The 27,166-nt window shown below is 39.5% G+C and overlaps 1 protein-coding gene across 1 annotated transcript in view; it reads left to right on the top strand.

Annotated features, from left to right (window-relative positions):
* The window catches only part of LOC126215067 (protein timeless homolog), a 506,610-nt gene that overhangs the window by 32,539 nt on the left and 446,905 nt on the right, over window positions 1-27,166 (top strand). The window contains exons 10-14 of the mRNA XM_049941715.1: window positions 4,284-4,416; window positions 10,384-10,538; window positions 15,859-15,980; window positions 19,069-19,231; window positions 22,631-22,711. Of these exons, the coding sequence (XP_049797672.1) occupies window positions 4,284-4,416; window positions 10,384-10,538; window positions 15,859-15,980; window positions 19,069-19,231; window positions 22,631-22,711 (654 nt within the window). The remainder of the gene's footprint in view (window positions 1-4,283; window positions 4,417-10,383; window positions 10,539-15,858; window positions 15,981-19,068; window positions 19,232-22,630; window positions 22,712-27,166) is intronic.

Genomic DNA, 27,166 nt, shown 5'->3' with positions numbered 1-27,166 from the left:
AGACATTTCAAAACTAACTTCATCTTTACATTCCAGAATTAGTCTATGTTGTGTATGGGGAACAAAAGGAGAAATGCACAACCATCATAAACAAGCTAAAGCAAAAACTTATCTGGTGAACCATAGGTTGAGCAGAAATTATGAAGGACTGAGGAATATGGGTAGCCTACTTATCAACAAACTACCCTGTTTGATTAGAAATAAAACCATTGTTCTTGGGAGAATCTAAAGGAGATGGTAAAGAAACACACTTTCCATTCTGTTGATGAGTACCTGGAGGCAAATTTGTATTAATTATATGAGCTCATCCTCTCCGCCATGCAATTCAAATCTTAGAAAACTATCATACTGTGAAGGCTTTCACAACCAGATGTCATAGTTGCTGATGAATCTTCCAGGATGTATGTTTCATCCAGTGCAACTCTGGACAAATCGTCAGGAACCAAAAAGTTTCTTCGACCATGGCCATACAGCCTTTTAAGACTCATGAGCAATTAAGTAACTATGTTCTAAAAATATTACGACACAGTCAGGTGGCTTGCGGAGTATGGATGTAGATGTAGAACTGTGTTTGTGGTTTCTGTTATTTTCGTGCCTTGTTCTAAGCATAAATATTCAAGCTGTTAAAAGTTTAGGACTAAAGGAGACAATCATCTAATAGGAAAAGCATCGAAGGCAGAGTTTATACCGAGCGAGGTGGCGCAGTGGTTAGCACACTGGACTCGCATTCAGGAGGACGACGGTTCAATCCCATCTCCGGCCATCCTGATTTAGGTTTTCCATGATTTCCCTAAATCATTTCAGGCAAATGCCGGGATGGTTCCTTTGAAAGGGCACGGCCGATTTCCTTCCCAATCCTTCCCTAACCCGAGCTTTCGCTCCGTCTCTAATGACCTCGTTGTCGACGGGACGTTAAACACTAACCACCACCACCACCACCACCGCAGAGTTTCCATTATTTTTTTGTGCCTGTTGACGACTCAACACTATACTATATTCAGTGAGTTATCGCTTTGAATCCTAAATTATTTTTAATTTTTCCTGAAGTTTCTTTGCAATATTTATTTTACTTGTCATATATCTTGTACATCTGTATACTGTGAAATTCATGGAACAAGTGCAAAAACAGCTGTACCTCACTTTTGACAAATTTTTTGGGAAAATGTGTGTGTGTGTGTGTGTGTGTGTGTGTGTGTATTGGTGATGTTATGCACTTACACTGACAGTTGTGATAGTTACTTCTAGATATATCTGAACAAAATAACAACTTCATAAAAAGCCACTGCTGCTTTCCTTGTACTACTCATCTGCTGCGTATGTCCAGTTCTTCCAAAAATTGACACAGACTGTTATCAGCTATCTGTATGTGGACAAAAATCTACATCTATTTAACAGAAACATTTAGAGTTTTGTGGAATGTACTGGGTACTTATAATTGAATGAACAGTGTTCAGAGTGCTGCAGTGTCGGCTGTGTGCATTACAGGACTCTGAAACATCGTAGGTAATTTTATTAATTGGTGCACTCGTTGAAGCGACCAGGTGTAAATATGGTACTGTAAGAAATCAGAATGTGAAATGTTTCCTGTTTTGACGTCGGTATACGTTTGTTGCTTAATGACGTGTGTCGATTTCTTTTGCGAAGTGTCTGCTGGTGTAAAGGGTTAAGAAGGTCAAAGTCTTTCGTACAAAATGCAATGGTTATTGAGGAGGAAGACAGTGTACTGTTGGTAAAGTTCTTTCATCAGTACGGCAGCAATAGCAGCGCTACATTGCAGGAACGTCACCAGCAGCGACACTGCGACGGGGCTGCACGTCAGTAAAAGGGCTGAAGAATATGATGGAAACAGGTGAATAGTCGGTACAGCATGGAGAGGCAGGTGGTCCATTCCCATGGCAGTTGTTGAAGATGCTGTTATTATAGCCAAGCAAGCAGCACACAACTAACTTCAGCCAGTGCGTGAGCTGTGTCACAGAAATGCTCTCATCCCTGGTCAACAGCTCAGAAGATTTTCCAGCTCTTTTACACTGATATCCCAATAGGTTCAGAATGTGCACCAAATGAAGCCCCAAGATAGCCTACAACATTGGACTTTGCCCTTCCTTTTTGGTGCACAGGGAAATGGTTGACATATTCTCTGGACAGATACGGCACATTTTACTCTGCACTGTCGCATATGCAATTCTACTCTGCCACATTTTGTACAGGAACATCTGCTGCACGAAGCTTATGTGGGTGTGTGGTGTGGTTTCACAAGCTTATCGGTCCTCTTTTGTTTGAGGAGATGACACTTTGTGTGCCTGTTAAATGTGCAGTGACATCTTCATGTTACCTTCTCGTGCTATATCTAATTCCAACTTTGCAACAATGGAACTGTGCCCACAGCACTATTTTGTGCAAGATGGGGCAACACTGCATATTACTTGCCAGGTGAAAAATTCACTTCAAGAAACCTCTTGTAACGACCGCATTACCTGTAAGCAATTTCAGAATATGTGGCCCTCCAGATCCCCCATCCTAAATGCTTGTGACTTCTGATTGTGGTGATATCTGAAATCTGAAGGATTGTGTCTATCAGGGATGTAGCCTGACTCTTCTTGATACGAAGGATAGCATATGACGACATATCGCTCCAATTACACTTGGTATGCTGCGAGCAACTGTCAACTGTACCGTGTTACGGATGCAGCATGTTGCTGAGTTGGAAGATCATATTGAACACATCTTATAACTTGTGACCATATCCTAATAAATGTCCCAGAAGCACCGTGATCACTTGTTTGATCATCCTCCCCTTTTCCTGCACCCACACCCCATTCTCACTGCTTACAAATCTGTATTTTCACCTGGTGCCAGAAACTAGAACTATTATTATTTAAGCTTACTCTTCGAGCGCACCAGTTAATAAACATACCTATGTCATTTCAGCATCCTGCAATGTATGCAGTCCATACTACAGCACTTGGAAAACTGTCAGTTTTATTATAACCACCCGGTACATTCCTGAGTCCATATATTCTGAAAAATTTTAGCTGATTATGTCATAGAACAGTACTGAGTGTGCTACCAATCTTATCTGACGATCAGTATAACGAGAGAGATGTCTAAATGGAATAGCGGGCCAAGCAGAGCTTTTTATTTTGTTTATGAGCCCATTACAAGGTTGTTCTGTGTTTCTGCTACTACTGGCTAGTAGATTTCTTTTTCCGTGTTAGACATATTGTCAATTAATTGATCATTTGTTATAGATATATTTTTATATTAGCTACATAGCAGACTTCCATATGTGATGATCTTGCTTATAATATTATTTATGTGAAGAAGGGGAGTTGTGGCTAACAACCTGCAACAAGGAATAGAATAAAGCCTTGTTTCTAGCTGTTTATTGACAATTCAAATGTTTCCAGAATGAGATTTTCACTCTGCAGCGGAGTGTGCGCTGATATGAAACTTCCTGGCAGATTAAAACTGTGAGCCCGACCGAGACTCGAACTCGGGCTCACAGTTTTAATCTGCCAGGAAGTTTCAATTCAAATGTTGATACAGAAAAGCGTGTAAGTCACAAAAGCTGTATTTTGTAGGGACAAGGTATTTGCGAATATGTTAAAAAAGGTGTATATGTATAACATTATTTAGTTATTTATTATTTTATGTGTTTTTTGGATACAGTTGTTTTTAGCTATACGTCTCACACTCTGGTGTCATGTGTACTTTCAGTTTGCTCACCAGGACACTACAAACTGCACAAGTGTCTGAACTTATAGAGATGTTTTCTGAAAACCCAGCGGTAGAACTGCAGATCAGTTCTCATTGTGGAACGGGATATCTGAAATGCACATTACATGTTGTAGATGTGTAAATTTTCTATTAAATATAGATTACAAATTTACTAGGAGATTTGAACTGTATACAGGATCGGGACTCAAACCCGGAACATTGCTTTTTGTACAAAAATGCTGTACTGGCTGAGCCACCCAAGCACGACTCAGCCCACTCCCACATCTTTATTTCCACCAGTACCTCAATTACTACCTTCCGGACTTCACAGAAGTTCTCCTGCAGAAGTTGTGGGACTAGCACTCCTTGGAGAAAGGATATCACAGAGAAATGGCTTAAATGTAGTCTATGGGAGTGTTTCAAGAAAGAATTTTCACTTGGCAGTAGATTAAACTATGTGTGATTTACATGCTTTCTCACATCAGCAACTCAGTTGCTGATTCACAGAGTTTAGAAATATTTTATGTGAAACCATTACTAAACCACATTTTTGTTTGTTTGTGCAGTGAGACAATGTCAGTTCAAACATTCCACTTTGTGCAAACCCAGATGGAAAGCTGCTACGCCAACATGGTATGCGACAAGAAGAAAATTTCACTGTGGTCTCGCCGTATGCATGTGGCACTGAAGGCCTACCAGGTTAGCATTACTGTTTGCATTGGCAGTTCATTTACTCCCATGTTATGTGTCTTAATATGCAGCTCTGAGGAATGTTGATTTCACATTAGAGAATTACTCTGCCCAGTATATCAATCCTCATTTGCATTACGGACTGCTTGTTTCGGGGCTAGGATAAACTACTAGTTATGAAAACCAGATTACAAAGAACCATTTCCAACCAGGTAATACTTTCTTATTAAATAATTTTTACACCACACATTGGCCACAAAGTACACTGAAACTAGCAAAATATTCACATTACTGTAGCACTTCTTTCTGAGTGTTTTATGTTGTTATGGCAACCGTATTGAATTTTATTTTGTAGAAAATTTAACATCATATTTGTACAAGGTGTACAACTTTGCTTCCGCCGTTTGCCGATAGGTGGCGACAACGGTAAGTAACGGTCGAAAGAAACAGATTGCAGATGTCAGGCAGTTAGCTTGGACATTGATCAACATAACCTCATTCAAACATTAATTGATTTGTGTCTGCATCATAAAGTTGTTCCTGATTGAAAATGTCAGTTAACGAGCCTAATTCTCGTCATTTGCGAGTATGAAGAAAACAGGGGTTGAGTCTCATCGAATGCACTCAAGTACATATGGTAAGGATGTGATTAGTGAAAGAACGTGTCGTGAATGGCTTCAACACTTCAAGAACGGAGATTATAATGTCGTAGACCAGCATAGTAGTGGAAGAGAGAATGTTTTCGAAGATGCAGAATTGGAGACATCTCTGAGTGAAGACTCACATCAGACTCAAGAAGAATTCGTACGATTAGTGGGAGTGACACAGCTAGCCATTTCAAAATGTGGCAAGGCTATGGACATGATTCACAAAGAAGGAACTTGGGTCCCATGTGAGCTGAAACCAAGAGACGTTGAACACTGTTTGTGTGTTTGTGAACAGTTGCTTCAGAGGCAAAAACGGAAGGGATTTCTGCATCGCATTGTGATCGGGGACGAAAAATGGGTTCATTACGATAACACTAAAAGCAAAAAATCATGGGGATATCCTAGCCATGCTTCCATGTCAATGGCCAAACTGAATATTCATGGCTCCAAGATAATGCTCTGCATTTGGTGGGACCACCTCGGCATCATGTACTATGAGGTGTTAAAAACAGGTGCTTGTTATCGAACACAGTTAATGAATTTCAGCAGAGCATTAAAAGACAAAGGGCCACAATACAGTTAGAGACACGATAAAGTTATTTTGCAGTACAACAACACTCGACAAGATATGAATGCCATTGGTTTATTTAAACTACTGAAATGGTAACAGCAAGAAGAAAAATATTGTGTGTTACTGAATTACAGAAGAATGTTTTCTCATTGTGATCGAAAAATTAGGTGAATGGTTAATACATTTCAGTTGGTGGAACCTACTGTAGTAAAAATTTAACAGGGTCTAGTATGGATGGTAAGAATTGCTTAATAAGTATGACTCAGTAAGAGTGTTAGTTTAATAGTTACATTAATTACTGCCATACTTAAGTTGTTGACCCTCTTTCTCAAAAAAATGTGAAATCCTTGGAATGCCAGTTATTACTTCTTTCTTTCCTTAGTCTTTTCCTCATAAAAAATAAAGAAAAGAAAAAAAAATTTTTAGTATATTGACCTGGAGTAACAACTGACACACTGTATATATCATCGATGACAACTTTCACAATGTGACCAATCTGGTATATCCACACTTAACTGGTTTTGCGTCATTCGGAGTTCCTGACAAAACAATACAGCTTCGACAGACTTGGTAATCTATCACTTAACCACATAATTTGAACCAGTGGCGGCCAGTTATCCTGTGACATTGATAATGTAAATATCACACTGAAATTATGTCATTTCTCTTCGAATGTGAGGTGGAAAGTGCAGTAAAATTATGCCATTTCTCTTTGAATGTGACCGGAAATCGCACTAAAGTTATGCCATTTCTCTTCGAATGCGTGCTGTTATGCAGATAAAAATGGATGAAAACATGTTTTGTAGTGCTTTCCGCGTGATAAGTAGAAACCCGTGTCGACTGCTAAAATGATGGTCGTCTGTGCAGTGATCAACTCATACAAGGGACACACTGTCTGTATTCAACTGTGCATGCTCAAATGTGTTGTCATCACCTCTGGAATTATGAGTGCTGTGTTTCTCACAACCCCAGGTCAGTATTTTTCTTTGATGATGCATGCAACGCATTGTGTAAGCATAGAGTATGAGGTATTAAAGGGACCAAGGCCTAGTGGTCAAGCACACTGACTGATGATTCGTCAGCTCCGGTTCAATTCCTGCTGCTACCATCACTTATTTATTTATTTTACTCCTGTCAATGTTAAACTAGTAATTATAAAATTTAAATATGTTTAAATAGTTCAGTTTATATACATAAATTAATATGAGGGTGGTTTTAAAAGTTCTCAGAATCACCACGACAGGTCAGTGCTAGTGCAAGGAGTTGTTCACATGATATTCATCGGACTGTTGCCAGTAAACATGTGCCGTGTCAGTGCTCTTGGAAGAGAGCTGTGACATTGATGTGGCTCTGTTGTTGTTCCTGCGTAGTGATTTGTGAAGATGCAAAAAATTGAGGTTCGAGCTGTGATTAAGTACTTATTAAAGAAAGGTATGAAAACAAAGGACATTCATGCTGATTTCCAGAATACACTGGGGGACTCTGCTCCTTCATATTCAATATTTGCCAAGTGGACAAATGAATTTCAATTTGGGCAGGAGAGCTTAGATGATGATCCGCACAGTTGCCAGACAAGATGTGTCACTACTCCAGAAATCATTGCAAAAGTGCACAAAATGTTCATGGAGGATCACCGGTTGAAAGTGCATGAAATTGCTCATGCTTGCCAGATGTCATCTGAAAGGGTAATTGAAGAATTAGAAATGAAAAAAATTATCTGCAACATAGGTGCTGCGACTCTTGACACTGGATCAAAAACATGTGCCGTTGCCTTGTCAAAATTCAGGAACTAAGGTATGAATTGTTGCCAAACCTGCGTTATTCACCTGATATGGCTCCATCAGACTTCCATCTCATCCCAAAACCTTAAAATTTTTCTTGGTGGACGAAGTTTAACTTCAAACAAAGAATTGATAGCTGGAGTTGACAACTATTTTGCAGACCTGGAGGAAACTCATTTTCGAGATGGGATCAAGGCACTGGAACATTGTTATACCAAGTGCATTAATCTACAAGGAGACTACATGGAAAAATAAAAAAAGTTTCAGTGATGTAAATAATTTTTTTCTATTGCATTTCGAGAACCTTTCAAACCACTTTTGTATATTCAATTTAGTTACAGTTACTACCCTTGTAAGCCAAAAGGCTATAGGCCACCAAATTGTTGCACATTGCCAATGTTTTGCACGAGTTTGCCACTGTTTACAACCCATATTTTATGTGTGTTATAAACTAAAATTCACAAGTGCAAACATAATATTACAAACTTTAAGCAGAGTTTCTTCTAAAACATATTTGGATGTTTAACTACCCACTCGACTGCTTTCAGTATTGTATCAAAAATTGTTAATCTGGAAAGTGGGAGAATGGCAATGTTACTCTCTCTCTTCCCCCCCCCCCCCCCCCTTTTTCCAGTGTTTTCACTGCCAGATAAGAACTGAGAGAGAGAAAGAGGGAGAGGCGGCGGGGGGGGGGGGGGGGTAAGGGGGGAGAACAAACGAAAGAAATATGACTGGAGAAAACAAAGAGTATGAATTGTATAACAGATTAAATGTTATGTGTGGTAAAAGTAGAGTGATTTGCAGAGTAGGTAGTTAATTTCATGGAGCTCCTTGTTTGTTTTTTAAAGCATAGAATTGGAGATCCATTCCCAACATTCTCCGTTTTTCTCTTGGTTAATAAATGTGCAAACCAGGACCTTGTGATAAAAGGAGAGATGTGTTGATACATGCTAATTTGTACTGCTGTTCTAGCTGAGAGCAACACCCAGAGAGAGAACAAGGAGAATAGATACGAAGCAAAATGAAGTGTCTGAAACTAAAGTAATTGCCTGCCGCAAAGAAGATCAAAATAAGACATGTTTTATTATTGGAAATGAACTCTGTATCCTAACTCTAAAAACCACTGGGAAGCCTACCACATATTCAAGGTGGTGCAAAGATTGGCAACTTGCTTTAAATGTTCAGAAATGTAAAATTTTGCACTTCACAAGAGGAGGAAAAAAAAAAGTAGTATCCTATGACTACAATATGAATGAGTCAGAGTTGAAATTGACCAACTCATACAAATACATGGATGTTAAGATCTGTAGGGACAAATACATGGTATATTAAATGGAATTATCACATAAGCTCAGTTATAGGTAAAGCAGGATGTTGACTGCAGTTCATTGGTAGAATGCCAGGGAAATTCAGTCAGTCTACAAAGGAGATTGCATGCAAAATGGTCATGTGACCCAATCCTAGTGTGTGGGGTCGATACCAAATTGGACTAACAGGTGATATTGAATGTATACATACAAGGACATCATAAATGGTCACAGATTTGTTTGACCCATGGGAGTGTGTTCCAGGGATCCTGAAAGATATGAAGTGGTGGACACTTGAAGTAAAACCCAAACTATCCTGTGAAAGCCTAGAACCAACTTTTAAATGACGAACCGGACAAGGTGGTACAGTTGTTAGCACACTGGACTCGGGTGGACTCGCAGTCGGGAGGAAGATGGTTCATATCCCTGTCTTGCCATCCAGATTTAGGTTTTTCATGATTTCCCTAGAGCTTTATGTCCACCACTCTCTCTTCATGCACTTTTCAAAGTTGACGGAAGTTCTCCTGAATCCCTTGTCCTGACTAGCACTCCAAAAAATAAGGATATTTTGGACACATGGCTTACCCACAGCCTTTGGGATTGTTTACAGAATGGATTTTTTGTTCTGTTGTGGGATGTGTGCTGATTTGAGGTCCTGGAAGCCAAATAAACCAGTTATCATTTCTGCTGCCTTTTTTAAATATACTTTCAGTTTCTGCTGTTTGGCTCATTTGGTATGAGTTCTGCATTCTTAAGCAATGTTACAAGATGTGACATACATGTCTTTGGAACTGATCTGCTCTGTAAACAGCAGAGGGGGAACACTTGGCATGAAACAAAGTTGATGTTAATGAATAAATAAAGACTCTGCAAGAAAAACAAAAATTCCCATTATTTTCTTATCCCACCTCATACAACATAACAGCAAGGGTGCTAAAACACTTCCTTCTTGCACAACTAAAGTTGCTTATACTTCTGCTGATTAATCCCCATTCATAATAATGTGCTACATTCTCCCTACCAAGAAATCGTCAGTGTGGTCACAAATTTTGTTTGATGCCTCATATGATTGTACTATTGTCCTAGGGGAGATCAGTTGATTTACTTACCTCTAAAGGAATGTTACCAGAGATAGACAGGGTAAAGTAGAGGCACAAAGTAGAACAGGTCAAGTGAAATGTGCATTGGTCAGTACGAACACATGAAAAACATGGAGTGGACCAACAAGATAACAAATTAGGAGATTCTTCAAAGAGAAAGTGAAAGAACAATTCTGTAGAAATATGTCGTAACCATTATGAATTGTTTTACTCGAACATCACCTGAGAAATAGGTTGGAAAAAGAGGTCAGTAATACTAGTACAAGATCCTCTCTACAATACATTATGCAGCTGCCTACAGACAGTGAATTCAGGTTTATTTATACTGTGGTTTGTTGCATTACTGTCTGCTTTATTTTTCGTCATCTGCAGCTGCTGGAATCAGGTAATGGACTGGCAGCTTCAAAATGGTATATCCAGTTCTACTGTTGTTGTGGGGAACTCACCTTCACTTGCTTTGAATGTGACATTACAGATTTCAACAGTTGTCATGCGTATAGTTTCTGTATTATTGCCAGCATTAGTAGTATAATGTTCAGTAATTTTAAATCATATTTGTACATGTTTCAGGAACTTCTGATGACCTTAATAGCCATGGACAAGTCTGACGATGCAGTGGTGAGGAACTCCTCAAGAGTCATAAAGAGCAATATCTTCTATGTCATTGAATACAGAGAGCTCATTTTCACATTGCTGATTAATTTCTCAGAAACAAAAATGTCAAGGTATGTCTGCTTTTAAAGCTGTGTATTATTTAGTCGGCTTTATTAGCATTTAAAAAGGCTGATCAAGATACACGCATGGATTAAGCAATGGAAACCCACATACAAATATGGCTTCTTGTAACTTGGCTATATCATACAAAATTTGTAAATGTGTATGAAGGAATGGCCACGCACTTAGCTTGATGTACATATCAGTAACATCTTTGGTGTGTGATCATGGAAATTAATATGGTGAAGTAGCAATGGTTTATAGCAGCCAATGATGTGTTCATGTTAGTGTTTATTTTTTTAAACTGGTTGATTCTGACCTAGGCAACAAGCTTGAATTACCAGCAATAGGTTTGTAATCAGATCATGCTGACAGTGAAAAACAGATTGTTATGTGGTGCAAAAAGAAATAAACACATAGAAAACTAGTCAGACGAAGCTTATAGTTAAAGGCTCTGAGATGGAGCCACTGCAAAAGATATATTAAAATACATTTCTCAGTAATGAATGGATTACAGAATTGAAATTATCAGGATGCATTTATATACATCCCACATGGATTTAAATAATGGTAGTCAACATTTTTATAACTGTTGATATCGAATGATGTTTTTTGAACCGGTAGTAGCTACTCTGAAGGCTGCAGCTTGAAATCCCAATTAGCTCCATTTAGCAGAGATTATGGGGCATGGTTTGTACACAGTACATCTTTGGGCATTTTGAAGGCTCAGTTCATTCAGGCTAAGGTTTTACATCTACATCTGCATGTATACTCTGCAAATCACATTTAAGTGCCTGGCAGAGGGTTCATCGAACCACCTTCGCAGTTTTCTATTATTGTAATCTCTTATAGCACGCGGAAAGAATGAACACCTATAGCTTCCCATGCGAGCTCTGATTTCCCTTATTTTATCATAGTGATAGTTTCTCCCTATGTAGGTCAGCATCAACAAAACATTTTCTCATTCAGAGGACAAAGTAGGTGTAACAAAAAAAAAAGCCTTTGTTCTAGTGATGTCCATCCCAAATCCTGTATCATTTCAGTGACACTCTTCCCCCATTTCGCGATAATACAAAACGTGCTGCCCTTTGAATTTGTTTGATGTACTCCGTCAATCCTATGTGGTAAGGATCCCACACTACGCAGCAGTATTCTAAAAGAGGACCGACAAGTGTACTGTAGGCAGTCTCATTAGCAGATCTGTTATACCTTGTAAGGGTCCTACTAATAAAACGCTGTCTTTGGTTAGCCTTCCCCCTCAACATTTTCTGTGTGTTCCTTCCAATTTAAGTTCGTAATTGTAATGTCTAGGTGTTTAGTTGAATTTACAGCCTTTAGGTTTGACTGATTTATCATGTAACCGAAGTTTAATGGATTCCTTTTAGCACTCATGTGGATGAGCTCACACTTTTTTGTTATTTAGGGTCAGTTGCCAATTTTCCCACCATACAGATATTTTTTCTAAATCATTTTGCAATTTGTTTTGATCTTGTGATGACTTTACAAGTCGATAAACAACAGCATTATCTGCAAAAAACGTAAGACGGCTGCTCAGATTGTCTCCAAAATTGTTTATATAGATAAGGAACAGCAAAGGGCCTATAACACTGCCTTGGGGAACGCCAGAAATCACTTCTGTTTCACTCGATGACTTTCCGTCAATTACTACGAACTGTGACCTCCCTGACAGGAAATCTTGAATCCAGTCACATAGCTGAGACAATATTCCATAAGCACTCTATATCACTACAAGCTGCTTGCGTGGTACAGTGTCAAAAACCTTCTGGAATTCCAGAAATACAGAATCAGTTTGAAATCCATTGTCAATAGCATCCAACACTACAGGTGAGTAAAGAGATAGTTGTGTTTCACAAGAACGACATTTTTCTAAATCCGTGTTGATTGTATGTCAACAGACAGTTTTCTCTGAGGTAATTCATAATGTTTGAACGCAATATATGTTCCAAAATCCTGCTGCATATTGATGATAATGATATGGGCCTGTAATTTAGTGGGTTACTGCTACTACCTTTCTTGAATATTGGTGTGATATGTGCAACTTTCCAGTTGTTGAGTACGGATCTTTCGTCGAGCGAACGGTTGTATATGATTATTACGTATGGAGCTATTGCATTGGCATACTCTGAAAGAAACCTAATTGGTATGCAGTCTGGACCAGAAGACTTGCTTTTATTAAGTAATTTAAGTTGCTTCACTACTACGAAAGCTACAGTTAGCCATCCGTTACCCAAACTGGAAGAAGAAGAAACTTTCATTAAAGAAAAATTTAACCTAGCACCACAAAATAAAGTTGGTCCATGAATAAGAACAAATTGAGTAGTTTTCCCTACTCCTCTTATTTCGTTCTTTTTACCCTTCGCAGAAGATGTCGGAGCACCAAGAGTGCCGTCCACATTAACAAGTGATTTGTAAACCAGCATTCGCCGGCGACGACGAAAACAGTACTCATGTTGGCAGCTGTTTTTGATTCGAATTCTAGAATATTTACTTCATCTTCTTTGGTGAAGGAATTTCCTAAGGCTGTGATTAGTAACTCTGCTTTAGCAGGACTGTCTTCGATAGTATCTCCATTGCTATCATGCAGAGAAGGCATTGATTCTGTCTTGCTGCTAGCGTACTTCACATATGACCAGAATCTCTTTAGATTTTCTGCCAGGTTTTGATACAAAGTTTTGCTGTGGAAACTATTACAAGCATCTCGCTTTGAAGCTAAATTTCGAGCTTCCTCAAAAGATTGCCAATGTTTGAGATTTTTTGCCTGTTTAAATTTGGCATGTTTTTTTCGTTGTTTCTGCAACAGTGTTCTGACCCGTTTTCTGTTCCAAGGAGGATCAGCTCCATTGTTTGTTCATTTATTTGGTATAAATCTCACAATTACTACCAGTACTATTTCTCTGAATTCAAATCACATCTGGTCCTCACTTACATAGTTTATTTGGAAGGACTGGAGATTGTCTCTCAGGAAGGTGTCAAGATAATTTTTATCTGCATTTTTGAATAGGTCTATTTTTGTTTATTTTTGGAGGATTTGGGGGTTACAATATTCAGTCTCGCTACAACAATCCTGTATTCACTAATCCCTGTATCCGTTTTGATGCTTGTTATCAACTCAGTATTATTTGTTGCTAAGAGGTCAAGTGCATTTTCACAACTGTTTATTATTCATGTGGGCTCATGAACTAACTGCTTTAAATAATTTCCAGAAAATGTGTTTAGGACAATTTTGGATGACGTTTTATGCGTACCTCCGGAATTAAACATGTATTTTGGCCAACATCTTAAGGGTACATTAAAGTCACAACCAACTATAATTGTATGAGTTGGGTACATGTTTGAAATCAAACTCAAGTTTCCTTTGAACCTTTCAGCAATTGTATCACCTGATCTTGGAGATTAGTAAAAGGATCCAATTATTATTTTATTCCAGTTGCCAAGAATTACCTCCACCCATACTAACTAACGGGAACTATCTACTTCAATTTTGTGACAACATAACTACTTCTAACAGCAACAAACAGGCCACTGCCAACTGTGTTTAGCCTATCCTTCCAGAACATCATTAGGTTCTTCGTGAAAATTTCTGCTAACTTATCTCCAGCTTTAGCCAGCTTTCAGTGCATATAACAATTTGAGCATCGGTGCTTGGAACTCTGGTACTTTACCGACACAGCTACGACAGTTTACAACTGTTATACCAATGGTTCCTGTATCTACGTTCTTCCTGTGTTTGGCCTACATCCTTTGTGACTGAAGCCTTTTTTGTGTTTTGCCAAGACCCTCAACCTAAAAAAGCACTCAGTCCACGCCAAATTTCCCCTGCTACCTGTGTAGGTAGCCTTCGGCGTGTAGTGGACTCCTGACCTACTCAGCAGAACCCAACCACCCTATGGTGCAAGTTGAGGATTCTGCAGCTTACACGGTTGCGGAACCGTCTGAGCCTCTTGATTCAGACCTCCACTCGGCTCTATTAACGGCCTGCACGTTTCGTTGCTTACACTGAAATGGAATCAACAGAGCATCTGAACCTTCATTATCGAGTCCCTGTCTCAGTATATCTGTATTATACTTCAGTGTATCATAAAATGTCATTTAATATTAATGTTTTGATAGTGTTGATAATAGTTCCTTGACTTTATGGCATTGGCAGTTGCATCTGCTGTAGGAAAAGCATGTTAAGGTTGTAAATGTCTCACTAGACCACACTAGAATATGGTACGGCCTAATGAGAGTTTCTAGATTTGTTAGAGGAGATAACAGCACAAAATATATCCTGTTATTTAGTTGCTATGAATTTTGTTGATTGCTGATGGCATTTATGAGATAAAGTATGTTATTAGCAAGTTTTTTTTGTAACTGTATTATGCTTAAATCCTTGCATGTTTTATATCCTTTGTAAATAACTGTAGCATACTGGGAGTCTATGAACAGCACAATATGAATTAAGTGCACAATTTTTTAGGCAAAAATTTGGAACGTGAGCTTAGAGTGACAGTGAATGATCTTGCCCCACCCAAACCCACTCTAAACACCACTCAAACAATGGAAACTCTAGGTAGGACTATCAAGAATGTAGGAAAATACAGGTGGCTACTTACTGTAAAGAAGACATGTTAGGTTGCAGACAGGCAGAATTAACAGATCTATCATGTGGGATGCAAGCAGCAGTCTGGAGGGGTCAGAGGAGGGGCAGGGGAAGGGATGGTAGTGTACAGGTGGGGAGAGAAACAAACACTTTCAGGTTGAGTGTGCAGGGCCTAGAGCGTCAGGAGGTTGTGTGGCAGGGAGCTGGGAAGAAAGGAGCAAAAAAGGAGAGGAGTGGGGAAAGATGGGAAGATGTATTGGCACAGGGCAGCAAATAAACAGGATGGGAGATGAGAATGGGGAGGAGATGATAGGACTGAGGGGGTGCAAACTGTTGGGTGGAGTTTTGATGTTCAGTTTATCAGTAGTCTCAATTCTGCTACTGCTTATTACTTTTGTCTCCCTTCATTTTTCTCTCAATCCATGTTACTAATTCCTTTGAGCCTGAATTTTTATCCCACTCTGAACCTTTCTTACATTTCCATATTTCCATCATCACTTCACTGATAAAACAGTAGGGGCGAAAGACAAAATCTGTGCCTTAGATCCTTTCTGATATTTGTGTGTGTGTGTGTGGGGGGGGGGGGGTTGCTTTCCCCCCCCCCCCCTTCAAAACTTCTTTTTTAGTCTGTACTTTTGCAGCTCTCTATATTCAGCCATACTTTATAACAGTATGTCTTTCTTTGTAGTGAGTGAAAAGGGCCAGCAATTTATAGAATCTGTTTACAGGGCCTACTTGAGAGACCTGGTAGTGACAGCACACATCTTCCTCAGGATGCTTGAGCAGTTTTCTGCAAAGGGAACAATTGTGGTACAGAAACCAGTGAGATCGAAGCCAAAGCGCAAGAAGAGTAAGTGCTCTGTTGTTATTCTGTTGTGATTTATGTTAGTATTGTGAGAAAGATAAATTGCTACTCACTTGAGTAGCAATCAATCCATTTCGTAATATTGTCATTATTTCATCCTGAATTTTCCATTGCAGTTTATGTTAATGTGAACTATTCATTAATGCTAAGTGTTTGCTGAATGGTTAACAGCTGATTTAAAAACCAGTGATGTCACTTGTAATTTTCTAGTGAAAATTGCCAGTGCTTTTGATTTCTTTATGGATCTTAATGCTTGTTCTCACATGGTTTCCAACAGTAGGAAACCTATGTGACTGACCACTTCTGTAACAGATCATTGGTCCTTTAGGTAAATTTCTTTGAAGAAATTAGAATTTGGATTGACTCCCCACTGAAACAGGAGCAGTGAGACAAACTAACTTCTTTTAAGAGTTCTGTACCTTTAACACATTTTTTTAATTAAAAAATTCATGAGGAGATTTAAAAAAGGGGGAGGACAGCGTGTGGAGAAAGCCGTAGCACATACAGATGCTTGAAGGGACTGCAAAGTCACATCAAACCTTGGATCAAGATGGAGAGAAACAGGAGGTGTTCCAGAAGTGTCAGCTAACGACGTGAGAGCCACATTGTAGAGCGCTGATAGCTGAAAGGTGTTAGCTAAACATAAAAAAAAGAAAAATGCAAATGTTAGCTAAACACAAAAAATAAATGCAAACTAAAGCTTTATTATAATAGAAGGCAGGAGAAAGGAAAGGTGCTCAAAAATTAACTAAGCATGCTCAGATGAAGAGAGGGCTGATTCAGGAATGCACGCATCATGCTAAGAAATCTTGAAACTCAAAAACTGTGCCTAAGCCGAGTGATAGTTATTCTGAGGTGGTGTTAGGCTCTTGGTGTAGGGTAGTTAGATGGGGCTATAATGATGATGAACGACAACAAAATGTCAGTATGCTAATGACAAAAACTGGCAAGTCATCAGCACAATGCATTACACTTCCAAGATATATGGTTGCAGTGAATATCAGCAACCAGTGTAAAATTCAAACATTAACTGAGAACTTTTCTTCCAGAAATCAGGTTCATTACTACTGCACCACACTATAAATGAGACTGGCATTTTGACATCCCTAAAACTTAACCTAGAAGCAACAGCTCATAACCTTTGTAGTGGCAATGAGAAAGTGAATTCCTAGGCAACACGCTAACAATACAGATGAAAAAGTCTACACAAAGACATGGTACTACCAATTTACCCCTGGACAAGTGTTCATAGAAACTATGGGTTTCACATTAGGTGTAAAAGGCAATGTGGCTGCAGCAAAAAATTACCTGAAGTGCATCAGAAAATCTCCTTGTGTTGTAAGTAGCAACATACTTTCATACAAGAGCAATAATCTTTTCAAGTACAGTATTAGTTAAACCTCACACATGGAATGCAGATGTAAGGGAGTTGGGCATCACTCTATCAAATGCTGATAACTCTGTCTCACATAAGTACGAGGCATCTTGTGCCCTTCACAGAAATCTCTCAACATCTGCCCCTGTTTATGCCCTGTATACAGTTCACCAGGCATGGCAACAGCGCTAAACGTGAAGATCACTGATACACTTGTGTGACTCTACTGCATCTCACAGAGAATTGTAACTCCTTATCATTTACATATGCCACTGGCAAACAGTTTTCATCTGCCAGGAAGTTTAAGATCAGCACTGTACTGCAGATTGGAAATTCATTAGGTGTTTCTCATATAAAATTCACAACTGTGCTGTCTAGTATTAGAAGCATATAAACTGAAACGCCAAAGAAACTGGTATAGGCAAATACAGAGATATGTAAACAGACAGAATACGGTGCAATGGTCAGCAACACCTGTTTAAGAAAACAAGTTGTTAAATCGGTTACTGCTGCTACAATGGCAGGTTATCAAGATTTAAGGGAATTTGAATGTGGTGTTATAGTCAGTGCATGAGTGATTGGACACAGCATGTTTGAGGTAGCGATGAAGTGGGGATTTTCCTGTACAATGATTACGCGAGTGTACCGTGAATATCAAGAATCCGGTAAAATGCCAAATTTTCAACATCATTGCAGCCAGGAAAAGTTCGTGCAAGAACAGGACCAATGATGAGTGAAGAGAATCGTTCACCATGACAGAAGTGCAACCCTTCCACAAATTGCTGCAGATTTCAAACAGTTCTACGAAATATCATCGATATGGGCTTTTGTAGCCGAAGGCCCACTCGTGTACCCTTGATGACTGCACGACACAAAGCTTTAAGCCTTCCTACGCCCATCAGCACTGACATTGGACTGTTGATGACTGGAAACATGCTCCTGGTTGCATGAGTCTCGTTTCAAATTGTATCAAGGTATGGAGACAACCTCATGAATCCATGGACCTGCATGTCAGCAGGGGACTGTTCAAGCTGGTTGACGCCCGGAAATGGTGTGGGGTGTGTGCAATTGGTGTAATATGGGACCCCGAATACGTCTAGGTACGACTCTGACATGTGACAGGTATGTAAGCATCCTGTCTGATCCCCGCAGCCATTCGTGTCCATTGTGCATTCTGACGGACTTGGGCAATTCCATCTGGACAATGCGACACCCTACATGTTCAGAATTGCTAGAGCAGCTGCAAGAACACTCTTCTTGAGCTCAAACACTTGTGCTGGCCACCAAATCGCCCAGACATGAACATTACTGTATTACTGAGCATATCTGGGATACCTTGCAACATCCTGGTCAGAAGGGATCTCCACCCTTCGTACTCTTACAGTTTTATGGACAGCCCTGCACGATTTGTGGTGTCAATTCCCTCCAACACTATTTGAGACATTACTCGAGTCCATACCACGTCGTGTTTCGGCACTTCTGCATGCTCGCTGGGGCCCTACACAATGTTAGGCAGGTGTATCAGTTTCTTTGCCTCTTCAGTGGACCTTGTCTGCAGTTTCCTTTAGGATGTCATACTCGTAACTTTCTAATGGGCTGCCTGATGCATGTGGTAATGTAACATACTAAACTGTGTGCCCTCTTTATACAAATGGTCATTTGAAGTAGACCTAAAAAGTAGTTTTCTTTGTCTGCCAGAGCCAGCAACAGTCACGGCTCCACCTGTCGAACCCAGGCCACCGGCAGAGGTGTGGGACGAAGAACTTGGGCCTCAGATGTCTGTAGCTCTACAGCATACTACAGAACTTCCAGTGGCAGTGCCTTTTGATGTAGCATCAGAAAAAGAAATTGATGATCAGAAGTAAGTACCTGTATTTCAGTAACATGTGTCTCAACTTGCAGAGATTTTATGATGGTCGTAGTGTATCCATAGATAGAGAGAAATGTAGGTAAGTAAGATGTACCTGCCAATATCTGCAGCAGAGTCTACCGTATGAATCTTAACCATTGTAGCACGTAAGAGCTCTGTTGCTGTGTTTGTAACTCAACTGAACTATTTTTGTTGGCTAAGGCATGTAGACGTGGATTTGTACCTTTGCTCTGAGTTAATGCACTGGTGAATCTGAATGTCAATTAAAACAAACTTAAACCCATTTCAGTCTCGTGCTGTAATGAGACACAAAATTTTTGTTGTTGATGTACGTTTAAAGAATTTAGATGTGAAGAAATTTTGCGACGCTGTAAAATTGTAGTGAACTGCACAGACATGCCAACTCACCTGATTTAAGCGGGAGACTCCCGATTTTTCCTTCTTCCTCTCGATCTCCTGACCGTGAAGACCGATCTCCCGATTTTCAGAGTAGTTTCAATACTTTCCTTACTATTTGAAAATCCTGTGCCTTCGATATATTGGTGGATGACAAGGTATGGCTGCTACTTGACTATGTTAACTAATATTCTGACTAGCGAAAGTGAACACTTAGATACAGAAGTTGATATTCTCAACTCTCAGTTCTGTAACTTTCAGCTGGAAGAAACCAACTTGGCAGCAGAGAGAATTGATATTCAGTGGGCATTGGTAGGTCATATGAAATCGGCTGATGGGGTTCTTCAATATGATAAACTTGCAAAGGTGATGCTGGCTATTTTGTCAATTCCACATAGTAATGTGGGATGTGAGAGAATTTTTAACACAGTTAGAAAGAGAAAAATTCAGTTCAGGTCCATTCTTCCAGAAACGTCTTTGGAGAAATTTTTAATTTTAAAATCAGTTCAAAAAGGCAAGTGCTTTGAGCAGAAATTTAGTTCGGCGTTTTTGAAGAAGGCTAAGTCAGCTGCAGGTGTGCTGAATAAGTAACTACCGTAATCAGACAAATTCAGACTGATAAACTATTCAGATTATTTGCTAAGCCTAACAGGTACATCCTGCATAAAATTGATTTAAATTTGGGAAAGATGTCTTACGGATATAAGATGTGATGCAAATATGGGTTGCATTATGAAATGAAAACGTGTCATCATTTAACAGTGATTTATTCATGCAAAAAGTGTGTTAATGTCAAAACAGAAATCTAATAGACGTTAATTTGTTTTCTCGGATTGTAATTTCGAACTGTAGTTCTCTCGATTGTGCTTCACTTGAATGTGTGTGAATGCAAAAAAGCCTGCAGAGTTCATCATTTATGTTGTTCAGCATGTTGAATGATAAATTATACAGTCCGAAGTCCCAGGTATGTCCATTATTTAGTATTTACATGTAAATAATAAAGCAAATGTAACTGAGTTGTTAAGAGGTATTGAATTATTGCAACTTTAATCGCCAGAGATGTGTTGTAGTTCACAATAGTACACTGCTAAAGTTCTCCTGATTTTTTGCTTTTGAAAGTTGGCATATCTGACTGCAGGAAGACCTGCAGAGGATCGATGCTCGGTGCCGGGAATGGAAACTGACCCTCGACATAAACAAATGTGATATATCGCGAATATGTAGGCAGAAAGACGTTTAGTGTATGGTTACAGAATTGCTTAACAATCAGTGGAAGGCGTTACTTCTGTAAAATATCTATGAGTATGCGTATGGAGCAGTTTGAAGTGGACTGACCACATAAAAAGAATTGCAAGTAAGACAGTTGCCAGACTGTTTACTAAAAGAATCCACAAGAAATGTAGTCCATCAACAGAGGAAATTGCCTACAAAACCCTCGTTCGACCAGTACTGGAATACTGCCTGTCGGTACGGGATCCGTACCAGATAGAATTGATAGACGAATTAGGTAAGACCCAAAGAAAAGGAGCACTTTTTGTTACAGGTACATTCAGTAAGTGCAAAAGTGTCTGAAATGCCCAGTCAACTCCACTGGCAGATGCTCCAAGAGATTGGTTCTGTGTCACGGTGTGGTCTGGTGAAAGTTCTGAAAATGTATATTCCTAGAAGAGTCAACCAATACTTTGCTTCCTCCTACATATATCTTGTGAATAGTCCATCAAGATAAAACTATACAGATCTGAGCCTACGCAGAAGCTTACCGGCAATTATTCACCCTGCAAACCGTATGCGACTGGAATAGGGAAAGGGGAGAGTGACTCTGGAACACAGAGTACCCTCTGCTACATACCATAATGCGGCTTGTTAATTGTAGATGTAGATGTAGATTTGTACATGTATCTGATTTTTTATTTTCTGCTTACATGCATCATTAGTTACATTCGATGAAATAAGACTGGGGAGCCTGATCTTATTCTAATTTCAGTAGAAAATACTCTGCTGATGTGCTGTGCTAGTTAATGTAATCATGTGCATTGATCATATGTAGTCTAAACAAATGAGAATTGAATATTAACACTGTTCTTCGAGCTACTTTGTGAAGTATTACTATGGCTGTCCACATATGTCCCCACCTGGAAAACCTCTACCTGTAGATGTCAACAAATAGAATGAGACAAAAAACTGTTATGTTTAAATATTTTGGAAGCTGGAAATACTTACATTTCATTCATACTAGAGGCATTAGCGATTTTCGAAATTTTTGTTTTGAAAATTATTTTCTGGAACAATATCTCACACTTTCAAGCAGAAATTACTTGTTTTGATTGCCACTGGCCACCTTCAGGCCATGAGAGGGATGCAGTAGTTCATACCAGCCATTGATCTACAATGTAATTTTCTGAGTGGTTGGTGTGTCCATCATATGACTTGAAGATGGCTGGTGATGGTCAAAGTGGGTAATTCTGTATTAAAATTGTGTGTGATTATGCTGGAAGGTAAACTATTTTAAAGCCAACTTTGGAGACTGCAGAAGATATTGAAATTAGCCCTACAGCAGGGTTTTTGGTTCCCAATAAAGTTCAGTGCTTGTGAGAAATCCTATGAAAAAAGTATTCAAATGTCAGCTGTTTTGTAGAAAAGAGACAATGTCATGTGCTATTAAGCTTTGTAATTGGCAAAGCTTTTGGAATGTAGTAACCACAATTCCAAAACAATGGCGATTTCACAGAAAAATAAAGGAAAATACACTGAAAGATGGTGAAACATCACTGAAATGTGTATGGGTGAAGGATCTTTCAAAACAGAATTATTGTGAAGCAAACATGGACGTAAAAAACAACTTTCATAAAGAAAAACTAACAGTCTGCTCATGTAATTTTAACTTTAGAGGCAGGTTTAAAATGCTAATGCCAATTTTTTTACAGTTTTTAAATAAGTATTTTGGTATGAATTGGTGAAATTTATTCTGTATTACATTTCCATTCCTTTTAACAGGTCTGACTGTGTGAAGAAGATCCAGCGACTTCTTAGGCAAAGTGAATTCGAAATGGCCATAGCCCTGCTCAGGGCAGCAAGGTATGTATCAGAGGACTTCTCTTTTTCTTTTTTGTGAGCCCACTTGTATTCACTAAATCATACTGTACCGACTGACAAAAGATAATGTACAGGACCTTGGACTGTTATTATGAAATTTCTCTTCACAAGATCATGGCTTTTAAATCATTGTTTCTGATTTTCATTTGAGTGAGTGCAATCCTTTAGAATTTCGGGGGGAACAGTACATTAAGAAAATGTTGTATGCTGTCATGCCTAACATTTTATGTTAAATTTTGCGAAATGAAAGGCATAATGCTGCTATAAATTTGTTAAACATTTAATTACATTACCAATTTACGCTCTTAAGACTTTCCAAACATATTCAGATAATATTCATTCCCATTCAGGTGAACTATAAAAACATGATGGCAATTTTATAAATGCTTTTGTTGTTGCTTAGATGCTCAACATCATAAATTAGATTCTACAAAAAAATGCAGTTTAAATTGCTACTATGATGAATGATGGGTTGACAAATGAACATAAAATATTGGATTTTTGGTAAAATGAGGTTTATTATTTCCAAATTCTACCAATGGTAAACACATGTTGGTAAGTGACTGGTCCATGTAGTAAGCAAGGAGCCAAAAGAGTGGAGCAATTTGCAGATGTCAGTTGGCTGTTTGGACCTGACACAGTAGACAAACAAACAATACGGCAGTGGATTAACAATTCTATTGTGGCAGTATAACAAATAGACATCAGCTGTATGGTTGTGAAATGGTAGCCATCAACTGTTAAGTGGAATCTGACCCTTGTTAAACTTTGATAGACACATAAGGAATATTTATGCTTTTGTGTGTGTGTGTGTGTGTGTGTGTGTGTGTGTGTGCGCGCGCGCGCACATACGTACTTATGTACATATGCGCGCATGACAGAGATAGAGTGAGAGGAGGGGGGGGGGCATAACTTAGTTAGGAAATGTGATTCTGTATAGGGATAATCTTACACTTTCAAAGTAATGTATTCAGGTCCTCTATTAGAAAGCAGCCAATATTCAGTATACTGTTAAAGCTTTATCTTTATTTGCTGACGAGCTAAGATGGTGGTGGAATAGACAATCCCAGTATGTGTGACTTAATTCAGTCATTCTGTTTCTCAGTTCTAAAGAACGCATTGAAGGAGAAATTCAGCATAAACTCTTTGTGTCATTTATGGACCTTCAACAATGTACAACCTCTTGACAATAAATTCCAGTGCATGAAATCACAACGGTTGATTGGGCAACACTGGTGACTCGCAACACTGCACCTGCGTAATGGCTGGTTTGACAACCTGCCCCGCCCATTGTTCAGTTGAGCATCGTGTGTGTTCCTTGTTAGACCTATTGGACAAAGTGCTTGTTTTGTGTGTTGGTGACCGGTGACCGCTGTCAGTGATGAAAACATTGAGAAAGTGAGTAAATTCATCACGAACATCTGTCGATTAACTGTGCGCGTGATAGTGAATTAACTGCAGATGAATGTGAACCGTGCGACAAATTTTTACCCAGGAGTTAGGGAAGAGGAAAATGTGTTGTCGTCTTGTAACACATCATTTAATTGACTATCAGAAGCAGGCACATTTAGAGGCTTCACAGGATTTTGTCAAAATGGTGGATGCGACACCCAATTTCTTGAACCATGTTGTCACTGAGGATGAAACCTGATGTCTCCGGTACGACCCTGAAATGAAACGGCAAAGCATGGAATGGCATTCTCCGACATCACCTTGTCGGAAAAAGGTCAGAACTGAAAAACCATGCATCGAGATAATGCTCGTCACCATTATCGATAGTCAAGGCATTATCCGCAAGGAATTTCTACCTGAGGGAACGACGTTGAACACTGCACGGTATGTTGAAATTTTGACCTGTTTCGTACAATGATCCCAGAACACACAAGGTTCCCGGATTTTTGTTCATGACAACGCTTGCCCACACACAGCCAATATTGTCGAACAGTTCCTGGCAAAAAAGGGGGTGGTGCAACTTAAACATCCACCATACTTGCTGGATCTCAATCTTCCAGATTTCTTTGTATTCCCTTGACTTTCAAGGTACACCTTGCAGAGCCCGTGTTACTAGATACTGTCCCCTCCGCCACACACTGTCAGGTGGCTTGCAGAGTATGGATGTAGATGTAGATGTAGATATATTTTTCTTGTTTGATCCATCCTACGACATACATACTGCAGCATTTTTTAATTTACTAAAATTGACAGAGTTGCTGTGAAAACAATATGTACAGAACAGCATTAGAATGGTGACGTGGGAGTAATATACGTGGATTTCATTGGGTTGGGAGTATTAGTAATGTCCAAAATGTATGGTTAAACACTTTCAAAGCTGTGAAATTTCATTAGGATCTGAGAATGTGATGTATGGAGGTATGAGGTAGTTTTGGTTCGCAACAATACTTGTTTCCATATTGCCTGGTTTGGTTGCCATTTGTATTGCTGAACATTTTCAACTTTGAAACCATTTTGAAATGTGAACACATGCTCAAGGCATCAGTGTGGATGCAGTTCAGAGTTGAGGAACTAAACAATTTTGGCACTTAACAGTAGTGTAACGCAAAGAGTCAGTCTTAATATTTGCCACTATGGCATTGGAGTAATGGCCAAAAGCAGAGACTTTGCTAAAATCTTATGCCCATATTTCGACAAATCTGTTTTCATTAGAAGAAGGAAAACATGGCTACGCACGTCTCATCAAAATCAACAGTAAACCAATACCACTAAAAAAAACCGAGCGAGGTGGCGCAGTGGTTAGACACTGGACTCGCATTCGGGAGGACGACGGTTCAATCCCACGTCCGGCCATCCTGATTTAGATTTTCCGTGATTTCCCTAAATCGCTCCAGGCAAATGCCGGGATGGTTCCTTTCAAAGGGCATGGCCGACTTCCTTCCCCGTCCTTCCCTAATCCGATGAGACCGATGACCTCACTGTCTGGTCTCCTTCCCCGAAACAACCAACCAACCAACCACTAAAAAAAGTTCTAGTCTACATGGGGATGTCACCAGCAGAACATGAAGAGACAGAGGAGTCTATGAGAACATTGATGTTGACAACCATGTTAACAACAGTGACAAGTGCTTGCTATATCACACAATAGAATGGTTGGTGTAAGCTGTGCTAATGAATAATTGAATTGTTCACAGATTCAGTCCGGAAGAACGTAATCCACACAATCGCAAAGATAGCAAGGACTTGTGAATGTGAGAATTATCGCACTGTGATCTTGACTGCTCAAGTGGCTGTCCATACCAGATTAATATACAGAAGAGTGAAAAAGGAAAGCAAGGATCTTTTAGATGGCAGTCAGTTTGGCTTTGTGAAAAGCAAATTCACTAGAGGGGAAATTCTGACATTGAGCATGATAATGGAGGCAAGACTTAAGAAAAATCAAGATCTTTTCATAGGATTTGTTGACTTAAAGAATTTGACAGTGTAAAATGGTGCAAGATTATTTAAATCCTCAGGAAAATAGGTGTAAATTGTAGGGAAAGACTGCTAATATATTCTGTCTGATAAGAAAATATCTGGACACATATTAGTGGACATCAGTATAGTATGTGTCCACTCTTCACCTTCACTCTTCTGCCTCAGGACACTTTTTATGAGGTGTCGGACTGTCTGCGATGGAATGGCAGTCTATTCTTCCATAAAAGTCGAAAACAGAGTGTGGTGATGCTGGACACTGGAGCAAAGTCAACATTCCAACACATCCCTAAGGTGTTTCACTGTACTTGTGTTGGGACTCTGGGCAGGTCAGTCAGTTTGAGGAACGTTACTGTCCACAATCCATTGCATCACAGATACTTCTTTATAACATGGTGCATTGTCATGCTGATGCAAACAATCTTTATGTCTGAATTGTTCCTCTGTTGTACACTGTACATGGCTATATGAAATGTGGAACTTCCTCGCAGATTAATACTGTGTGCCGGACTGAGATTCGAACTTGGGACCTTTGCCTACCGAGGGCAAGTGCTCTACCAACTGAGCTACCCAAGCACGACTCACGCCCAGTCCTCACAGCTTCAATTCTGCCAGTACCTCGTCTCCTACCTTCCAAACTTTACAGAAGCTCTCCTGCAAATTTTGCAGAACCAGCACTTCTGAAAGAAAGGATATTGCAGAGACATGGCTTAGCCACAGCCTGGGGGATGTTTCCAGAATGAGATTTTCACTCTGGAGCGGAGTGTGCGCTGATATGAAACTTCATGACAGATTAAAACTTTGTGCCGGACCGAGACTCGAACTCGGGACCTTAGCCTTTTGCGGGCAAGTGCTCTACCAACTGAGCTACCGAAGCACGACTCACGCCCCATCCTCACAACTTCACTTCTGCCAATACCTCGTCTCCTACCTTCCAAACTTTACAGAAGCTCTCCTGCGAACTTTGCAGAACCAGCACTCCTGAAAGAAAGGATATTGCGGAGACAGTTG

Source organism: Schistocerca nitens, chromosome 12, assembly GCF_023898315.1.
Source record: "Schistocerca nitens isolate TAMUIC-IGC-003100 chromosome 12, iqSchNite1.1, whole genome shotgun sequence".
NCBI lineage: Eukaryota > Metazoa > Arthropoda > Insecta > Orthoptera > Acrididae > Schistocerca > Schistocerca nitens.
Note: the sequence above shows the minus strand (reverse complement) of the source record. Positions and strands in the feature narration are given on the sequence as shown.